General features: G+C 43.5%; 2 protein-coding genes across 2 annotated transcripts in view; both read left to right on the top strand.

Moving 5' to 3' along the window:
• Positions 1 to 6835, top strand: part of si:dkey-49n23.1 (semaphorin-3D) — a 110455-nt gene extending 103620 nt beyond the window's left edge. The window contains exon 19 of the mRNA XM_051947895.1: positions 5425 to 6835. The gene's annotated coding sequence lies outside the window, so the exon portion shown is untranslated. The remainder of the gene's footprint in view (positions 1 to 5424) is intronic.
• A 1238-nt stretch (positions 6836 to 8073) lies between these two features.
• The window catches only part of smpd4 (sphingomyelin phosphodiesterase 4), a 28113-nt gene continuing 26009 nt past the window's right edge, over positions 8074 to 10177 (top strand). Inside the window, 2 exon segments of the mRNA XM_051948660.1 lie at positions 8074 to 8222; positions 8571 to 8649. Coding sequence (XP_051804620.1) covers positions 8611 to 8649 — 39 coding nt within the window. The 5' untranslated portion in view covers positions 8074 to 8222; positions 8571 to 8610.

Below are 10177 nucleotides of genomic sequence, written 5' to 3'. Positions count from 1 at the left end.
ATGTAGCATGAGCAGAGTTAGCTTCACTGCTGTGTGGACTGAGCTCTAAAACGGCTGTATTTATCGTATGAATGAGAAATATCAGAGCGATAAAGTAACGATGTGTTCAGTTGAGTATCTGAGAGAGTTGATCAGCGACAGACTAGCTGCTGCTGCTGGAGAAATATTCACAGAGTTTGAAAAAAACATCGTCCAGTACCAGGAGGAGATCGATCGTCAGCGCAGACTGCTGGATGTCATCTGGAAACCACACATCCCCTTACAGCCCATAGGTGTGTATGAAGAATTCCACTTATAGCATGTGTAGTGGTTGTGTACTCTCTCTTGCATTGTGTAGATAATCAAACTGGGAGCATCCTCCCTATTGGCATCAAATCCGCCGCTTATTTGCAGGAGCTGGTAAAACACAATCACTGTGTTTTACGCACGTGTTAACCTCCAGATAATGCTGAAAACACAAAACAATTTATTCAGCACGGAGATTAAACTTAATTAGCATTTTGCTAGCGGAGCTAATCCTGGTCATCTTACCACGGCAACCGGACACAGCAGACTGAGACCGCAATGTGGGGGAACACACCATAGATATGAAGAGTAGGTAACATAGACTGTATATAAAGTGGACGTAACATCTGGCTGCAGATTTGAAGCCCACCCGGAAGTGTCAAAAACTTGCAATATCACGCCGTCCGTTAGGGTTGGCTCCAAAAAGCTTTTTTCTCCATAGACCCTTTATTTGTTTACAAACATTGTGACGGTTTTTTTTGTGGGCGGGGCTTATGCTGGAGGCAAAAGCTGAGCGAGAAGTCAAGCGGGACTGGGAGTATATAGTTTGCGCTGGGAGTTTGCGCTTCAAACTCGGAGCATTTTTAACCCGTTAAACTTCAGTGTACCGCCGGCGGTACACTTGCATAGGAATTTAAAGAATGTCCGAAGGCTGCAAACGCGATTATACAAACACTATACGCCGATGGAAAGCTAAGATTCTCATGAATCCGCCGGTATAAACCACTTTCAGATGTGATTACCACAGCGGATAATATAAACACATTTGTCCGACAAACAACGAATATCCATTCATCCTTTCTCTGTACACGGCTTTAACGTACACAGCGTGACTCACATTTCCGGGTTCATTATTACACACAGATGAAAATATTCCACAAAAAACGGCCATAATCCAACCTTGGACATCCAGACGACACAAGCCAGTAAACTATTTTGTCCAAAACATGTCCTGAAGTCGGTATAAAATCCACGAATCGGTCATTTTCAAGGAAATGCACCTCGCGATGCGCGTCCAATATTCCCTGTATTTCTCGTCATATTTAACGGGTTATTGTTTTTGATTGTATTTTTTCTGTGTCTTGTTGTGTCCTTGTTCTTATGGTGTGTGTATTTGGACCCAGTGTCTGGAATAAAGCTGAACTGAATTGAATATTTTTTATTTACAAATAGAATATTAGCGATTTTTTTGTACTGAAAATGGCTGGAATTGACTGCAGCTGATCGTCTCTGTCCAGTCTTTTCGCCTCAGTGCATTTAACCACAACTGTCTTCGTTCCCTCTGAGCAGGAGTGTTCGGTGGAATCCTATAAAACTTTAATTTGCGTTCGCCAATGTCATTCCTCCTATTCTGGCATCCAAAAACACAGCAGGACCACATTTTAGAAAAGTTGATAGAGCCTAGTCCCTCAGTCTTTCGCCTTTTTGTCCGGCCGCGGGCTTCCTCTTTTGCCTCCAGCTAAAGCTGTGACGTCATTCGTGACGTGAGTCATTAAAGGGTCTATAGACCCCAATTCATTTTTGGAAAAAATCAAATTTGATAGACTGATGTTCTACAGCTCAGGATTTTTTTCCCGTTAGTTTTCATGGTCAAAATGAGAGATCAGGTGGCCGATCTTAAAATAAATCAATTCTGAATTTTAAATAAATCGTTAAAGTTGGCGGAGCCAGGGGGCGTGGCTATACTTGATAGACAGCAACAGAAGCCTCTGCGGTAAAATGTGGGCGGGATAAGAGAGTCCTCAGCCAATCCTGCCCCTAGTTGCTCTCCGGTCCAGCCTGTTTGATGATGCTTTTTACATCACTGGCTCAAAAAAATCCAAAACGGCGACCAGGAAGTAGCAAAATCCGGGCTGTGTCCAAAATGGCATGCTAATGTACTACTCATACTAAGTGTGACGTCAAAATAAGTATGTAGTGCGTTCACATTAGATAGTATGAAAAGACTGAGTACGCGAGAAATACCCGGATGTATACTATTTCCGGAAAGTTTTTAAGTATGCGCGGTGACCACACTAGTCATACTCAACCGCCCCACAATGCTTTGCGAGCTATCCACTGAAATTGAAGCCTCCATGGGATCTGTGGCCGGACCGGTGCGATTTTTATTTTATTTTATGTGGTTAAGTAGTCATCCTAATCACCCCACAGATTTGAGAAATAGGCGTTTTCTGACCAACGTTTTAAATTTGTCAGACGCCTCACAACGTGCTACTGAATGCTAGCAGCTAGTTGCAGCAGCTCGCTTTGCATACAGAACAAGTAGCAGCTACCTCCAGTAGCCTGCAGCTACAATTGAAACGATTCGCATAATCTGGCTAATAACTGCATGAGGAGTGCCGGCTTGAAATTGCCACATTAATTATGCGACTGTTTGTTAGCGTAAAATCGACCTGAAGCCGGCATTCAGCCGCGATATTTGATAGCCGTACTTCCGGTTTTTGTGGTCAGAGGTTTGAAATGCATTATGGGAAACGTAGTAGTATACTACAGTGTGAACGGTCGGCATTCTAATCATACTTATAGTACGTAGTATACAGTATATACTCATTGAGTATGTAGTATGTTAGTATGCCATTTCGGACACAGCCCCGGGGTTCATTTTCTCGGCGTTGAAACCAACGGGTGACGTCACGGTTAGTTCATGCCTGGTAGATACGCCAGCGCGCTATAGCAGCCGGCTAAGCGACGTGCCTACGTGGCGGCCATCTTGGAGGGGGCAAAGTTCCCATTCAAAGCAATGCATGCACATTGAAAATAAATCATAATTTGCTAATTCCTCAACTGATTTTCGTGTGGTTTAGTTTATTGTCAACGTCAAAACATGTGCTATTGATAGAGAATATCTGATCTGAAAAAACCCCCACAGAAAAAGGCTTTCTACAAATGTAGCCTTTAGTTAGCTTATTATTTAGGTCCAGAGGCCAGGGACTCTTTTCAGTTCAGCTATGGCATATATAAATGTAAATACTTAGACATGTAGAAAATGTTTTGAGATCAAAAGATTTAATTGCAAATGTAATCTATTTATTTATTAATATTAATTTATTATATATATATAAGATATATAATATTATATATTATATATATTATGTTGAATAATTTTGAAACTGCACTAGTTATTTAAATTAACATTTTGTGTGGAATTTAGAGAAAACCCTTGTATTATTGTTACATTCAGCTGTTTAAAATTCACTTGTATGTTAAATTTATTCTAAACAACTTAAAAGTTGTAGATAGTACTTAAAAGCCAAATTGGCACTGGGGGTTGAATAATTTTGAGTGCAACTGTATACGGATATTCATTTTGGTATCCGAATATTCCCCCCCTCCCCCCCCCCCACATCGGCTCATCTTGTCCTGTGATCACATAAACATACACACATATGTCTATGTGATCACCCCCTCCTCCCCCCAGACAAAAATAGGAATATTCGGAGGTTGTCTTTTCCCTTCGCCTTCGGCCCACTTTGGCTCATCTCGGCTCCTCCATTCATATTTCTTACCACCACCAGAATGGCCGGGTTGCTGCTGACTCTGACGTCACGCTTCACTTCGTTGCATAAACACAAGACAAGATGCTGAAGACCTCCGCTGTTTGGGAATTCTTCAGTTTAACTGAAGACAAAACGAAGGCAGTGTGCAAAATTTGTGTCCGGGAGACCAGACGAACGGATCCGAATATTCGGGCCGTCTCTGCCACGCCACGTGCCCCCACCCCGTCGGTCGCTATTAAATATTCCGAATATTCGGATAATCGTCTTTAATAGGGCCCGAATATCTGGAGACACATGCTGATACTACTTCTACTACTCTAACAGCTATTTATACGACTACTACTGCATGTACTTTTAGTATTACTACTACTGCTTGTACAGCTATACTACAGCTGCTATTAATCGTCTGGTATTTGGTTGTCCAGCTGTTAGCTCGTGTTAGTGTTTTGCTAGTGGCTAACTAGTTAGCTCTTATAGACTGGAAGCTCTCAACAAGATTTAATAATGAAAGAAAGAACCAAAAACTATTCTTACCTGTGGAAAGTTATTCCAGGTTTCCTTGTCTTGATCATCCGATGTAGTGTGCAACTGTATGCAGCACAATGAGCCGGCATTCTTCTTGTTTTAGTTTTCGTGCCACTGACATCAACGGAAAAAACTGAAACTTTGCCCCCACTAGCTTAGTGTCTCTGTAGGCACGCTGCTCAGAGGGGCGTGGCCTATCTACTCTTCATATCTGTGGAACACACCCCAAGTCTGCAGGGGCCCGGACGTTGTGCGTCCACACCATATCCGGTGGTCACCGTGGGAACCAAATCTGTAATATGAGATGGCAAGTGGAATCATTAACTGTGCTACACATGTAGAACATCATGAAGTGTTCAGGTGAATAGTTAACGGTGAACTGAGACACATTGTGAGGAAGAGAGGATGGGGTCATAATATGGTGTCTAGTAGGGCTGGGCAATAAACCGAAAATTTACCGTTACCGAAATTTATTACGATGACCGACGTCACTTTGCCCGTGTCGGTAAATTCGGTGTTTTAAAAAATAAAATTATTTTTGGTCTGTTTTGAGTGTGCGCCGGTATGCTATGTTCATTCCCCTTTAAGACAGGGGACAGCGTGTGGAGTCACGTGACTCCACCCATTCACTCTGAGCAAGAAGGTAAACAGACGACAAGGAAATGGCTGATGGTTTAAATGTAGAAGCAGCTGACACATCCGTAGATGAAGCAGTATTGCTCGAAGTTGAGCCTGTTGAGCTCGTTCCAAAAAGAAATTCCACATCTGTCGTTTGGAAATATTTTGGGTTCCACAAAGATGATGCTGAGCAAAAGAACGCGAAGTGCAAAGTGTGTCTGCAAACCGTCAAACCTTTTCCACCACCTACAGCACAACCATGCTGTTGAGTTTGGAAGATGTGCGAAAAGTTCAAAGCCAGAAACAAGGTTCGAGAAGTGTCACGGTCACCCCCAGGCAGCAGCCCATAACGGAGGCATTTGTGGGAGCTACACCATACGAGAGAACTTCTAAAAAGTGGATAGAAATAACCAACGCGATAGCCTACCACATAGCAAAGGATTTGGCTCTCTCGTCATCACAGTAGTAACCATTATCTTTTGTCTCTTTGTCCGTCCAGAGCTCCCACAGTCGTATGTCTGTGAGAATGAGAAGACTGTTGTTGACCATCAGCCCCATGACCAGGAGAGAAACTCCATGGTGGACCATGAGGACCCAGAGCCTCTACGGATTAAAGATCAGCAGGAGAAACTCTGCATCAGTTGGGACCAATCAAACAAAGAGATTTCTCAAATTAAAGTGGAACAGGAAGAATTGTGCACCAGTCTGAACCAATTAAACCCAGGGTTACCAAAAATTGAAGTGGAACAGGATGAACTCTGCTCCAGTCAGGAGGAAGAGTTAATTGCATTGAAACAGGAGACTAATACCTTTGAGGTGACTCCTGCTGATGAGGAAAGTGACCACAGTGAACCAAAACCAAACAGTGATCAGCTCCTGTTTCACATCTCTTGTGCAGCTGAGAGCCCAGATCAGGAAGGAAGCAAGGATGTAGACTCAGGATCAACTAGATGTATGGAGCAGAAACCGAGACATCAGAGTAACAGCAGTCACAGTAATGATGTAGACGATGCTCCAACATCAGAGAGACAGTGTGATAATGACAAGGCAAGAAAATCTTTACCATGCGATGTCTGTGGAAAATCTTTTAGGTATAAATCAGTTTTAATCAAACATCACAGAACCCACACAGGTGAGAAGCCGTATTCTTGTGAAACCTGTGGAAAAACCTTCATTCAACGTTCCCATTTGACTGCCCACATGAGACATCACACAGGTGAGAAGCCATATTCTTGTGGAACCTGTGGAAAAAGCTTTAGTCAAGGGGGTTCTTTGACTGAACACATGAGATGTCACACAGGCGAGAAGCCATATTCTTGTGGAACCTGTGGAAAAAGCTTCAGTCAACGGGGCTCTTTGACTTACCACATGAGATGTCACACAGCTGAGAAGTCGTGATCCTGAAACATCTGTGGAAAACATAATGTCAGAACTAAGGTTGAAACAACATGGAAGAAATGGTACAGGTTAAAAGTAGATGTTTTAGATTTAAAGCACCTTTAGACTGTGCTTCAACAACAATTGTGAAGAAGTATGTCAGCAATCCTTGATGATCAGACCAGATGGAGTCTGGACTGTGGTGGTGGTGGAGCAGGCAGAAGAACCAAACTGAATGTCTGGATGGATATGGTATTGGTACAGACTGCTACATTTCTGTTATCATGACATCCTTCATCAGCAGAGCAGTGATTGGAGATATTGTGAAGCTGTTTGGAACATTTTCACATCCTGCTGAGAGAACATGGCTGTTCAGGTGTGAACATACTGCTGGAATCCACTCAGCTTGAGCTCTGCCATCTTTCAAGTAAAAGGAGGCAACGAGATACAGAGACATTGTGACAGTAGGACACAACAGAGTGTGTCACTGCAGCAGAGGAGATCTGGACGTGAAATAAAGTTGTAATAAAACATGTGCAGCTCCATGACTGCTTCATGAAATGTTTTGAATGTTTTCAAACAGATGAACGTTTACAAGTTGTTTCATAATGAATGTTACATTGAAGATCCCCAGCAAGAATATCTCTGAGTCAGATATCAAAGACATAACCAATTTAATTCAATTAAATTTTATTTATATAACGCCAATTACAGTGAAATTATCTCAAGATGCTTTACAGAACCCATATGCCTGACCCCCAGAGCAGCCCAAAGGCAACAGTGGCAGGAAAAACACCCTTTAACAAGGAAAAAACCCTGAGCAGAACCCGGCTCTTTATGTGGGGGAACCATCTGCTGCTGGTCGGGCGGGTTGAGAGGGGTAGAGAGGGGTAGAAAACAGAAATCACACAATTTGATACATGCATGATAAGACAGATGATACAATGTAGAAGCTAACATTGAAACTGATTCATAGTTTACTCTTACGATTTACAACTCTGGTAATAAATGTAATATATATATAGCTGGTAGGAAACTCAAAAATATGTAGAAGAGCAGATCAGGTAAAGTAAGGGTGATGCAGAGCAGACTGGAAGCAGAGGGCTGGAGGAAGGTCAGCAGCAGCATCCCACAGTGGACATGATGGAGACTGGACCAGCTGGTGGAACATCAACCACAGATCTGAAGCATCCAGCTCTGGGACCAGGGACACTCGGAGAAATAGCACAGGGGGAAACAGAGTTAGTTAGGGTACGATGGGCTCATGTGAAGTCCCGGTACGCAAGAGGCTAAAATTGAGAAGTGCTGGTACTCTGTACTGGTGCGTATCGGCCCACTTAAAGCACATTTTAAAAGTAGAACTAATTTGAACAGAAAACCGTATTTGTGGTGGACTGGATCTTTAAAACTCTAATTCATTGAACGGAAAACAGTATTATAGGTGGAATTGATCTTTAAAACTATAATTAAGTAAACATAAAGCAGTATTTTGGGTGGACTAAACTTTTAAAAGTATAATTATTTGAACATAAAACAGTATTTTGGGTAGAATGGAACTTTAAAACTATAATTAATGGAACATAAAGCAGTATTTTGGGCAGACTAAACTTTTAAAAGTATGATTATTTGAACATGAAACAGTATTTTGGGTGGAATGGAATATTAAAACTATAATTACTTGAACATAAAGCAGTATTTCGGGTGTGAAGGAGATGTTAAACTAGCATCAGAAAAGCAGAGCGCCTCCTGTTGCAGTACCTCCGGTCCTCCTGCTGGTGTCAGTAAAGAGCAGCGACACGCTACCATCATCCTGCAGTAAAACACCACCGACGAAGAAGAAGCAGCAGTTTGAACTGAACTGATGGAAACGCGGTTGTTTCTCCAACAGCCGTAAATCTGAACAAACTGTCCGGACGGAAGGTGAGAAGAGTTTAAATTATTCTCTGTCGTTGTACTGTTGTGTTGCTGAGTCACTCCGGCGGACTTCACCGCTGTTCTCTGCCGGCTTTACCTCCTTTCTGTCGGTTGGCTAACTTAGTTAGCCGCTGGCTGCTAGCTAACCTAAGCTACATGCTTCACTGTCTGTCCTGGCTGCAGGTTTTCCACTCCATGGGACCCTGTATAGTCGGATTATTAGAACACACACTCATCATCCCATAGCCTTCAGTTGTTTCTGCTAACACCAGCTTTGTTTCTGCTGAAGCAGCTAATGCTAAGCTACCAGCTAACTCCGCATTAAACAGCTCAGTGTGTGTTTACCTGCTCCAGGTGGTTTAAACAGCAGCAGAGATACACCTGAGGTTCCTCCATGGCTGCTTCGACCTTACAGCAGCCCAGCTTCCTCCTGGTGAGTCTGGATTAGTACGAATTTTTACTTTTTCCGACCACAGTCGATGTGGTTTAGATCTTATAAATCAACCTGAATCAGTTTTCAATGATTGTTTCTGTCTTACATCTACAGTTCTGTGCAAAAGTCTGTTTTACCAAAGCTGCAGTGACTGTTTCTATACAGGAATTAGCATTTCTTCAGATTCAAACTAAAAGACCAAAGTGGAAAGTTTTCACTCATTTAGTCCAAAAGTTTGGAAATGAGATCAAATTTGTGCAAAAAAAAAAATCATAGTTTCTTCGGTGTACTTTGCCACATGGTTATTATATAAAGAGTCACTCAACAGAGTACATCTTTACTGTAATTATCAAGTATTTGTGCTCTTTTTTTATTCACTCAGCTCTTTCTTTCTGTGTTAGTTACAGAGATACAGTTCAGATTTATTGGGATTTCTGTTTGCAGACTCTCAGCAGCCACAGAGCTAAAGTAAACAAAAAATGCAAACTGTGGTTTGTTTTTTAAATTTGCACTGAAGTTAGGACTCTTGTAAACCTTTTCAGCCCTAAACCTAAGCCCTTCTTTTCTCTTGTCAACAATCATTCAGCGATTGCCTCGTACCTTCAATCAGGAAAAAGGTTCATATCAATGAAAGCAGCGCCTGATCCTGCATTAAAAACATCCCAGAATCCACAGAGTTAATGCTGGTTTCAAGGAAGATATCGTGAACAGACACTTTAAGTTGCTTCGAAATGTTTGGCCTGTAGTGTTTAACTTTCACTGCACAGATTTAGCTCATGTCATGCTAAAAGTTTCTAGACCAGGGGTGTCCAACATGAGGCCCGTGAACCAAAAGCGGTCCTCCAGAGGGTCCAACATGAGGCCCGTGGACCAAAAGCGGTCCTCCAGAGGGTCCAACATGAGGCCCGTGGACCAAAAGCGGTCCTCCAGAGGGTCCAACATGAGGCCCGTGGGCCAAAAGCGGTCCTCCAGAGGGTCCAACATGAGGCCCGTGGACCAAAAGCGGTCCTCCAGAGGGTCCAACATGAGGCCCGTGGACCAAAAGCGGTCCTCCAGAGGGTCCAACATGAGGCCCGTGAACCAAAAGCGGTCCTCCAGAGGGTCCAACATGAGGCCCGTGGGCCAAAAGCGGTCCTCCAGAGGGTCCAACATGAGGCCCGTGGACCAAAAGCGGTCCTCCAGAGGGTCCAACATGAGGCCCGTGGACCAAAAGCGGTCCTCCAGAGGGTCCAACATGAGGCCCGTGAACCAAAAGCGGTCCTCCAGAGGGTCCAACATGAGGCCCGTGGACCAAAAGCGGTCCTCCAGAGGGTCCAACATGAGGCCTGCGGACCAAAAGCGGTCCTCCAGAGGGTCCAACATGAGGCCCGTGGACCAAAAGCGGTCCTCCAGAGGGTCCAACATGAGGCCCGTGGACCAAAAGCGGTCCTCCAGAGGGTCCAACATGAGGCCTGCGGACCAAAAGCGGTCCTCCAGAGGGTCCAACATGAGGCCCGTGGACCAAAAGTGGTCCTCCAGAGGGTCCAAC

This window comes from Acanthochromis polyacanthus, chromosome 5 (genome assembly GCF_021347895.1).
Source record: "Acanthochromis polyacanthus isolate Apoly-LR-REF ecotype Palm Island chromosome 5, KAUST_Apoly_ChrSc, whole genome shotgun sequence".
In the NCBI taxonomy this organism is placed as follows: Eukaryota; Metazoa; Chordata; class Actinopteri; family Pomacentridae; genus Acanthochromis; species Acanthochromis polyacanthus.
This window is presented reverse-complemented; position numbering and strand designations above follow the sequence as displayed.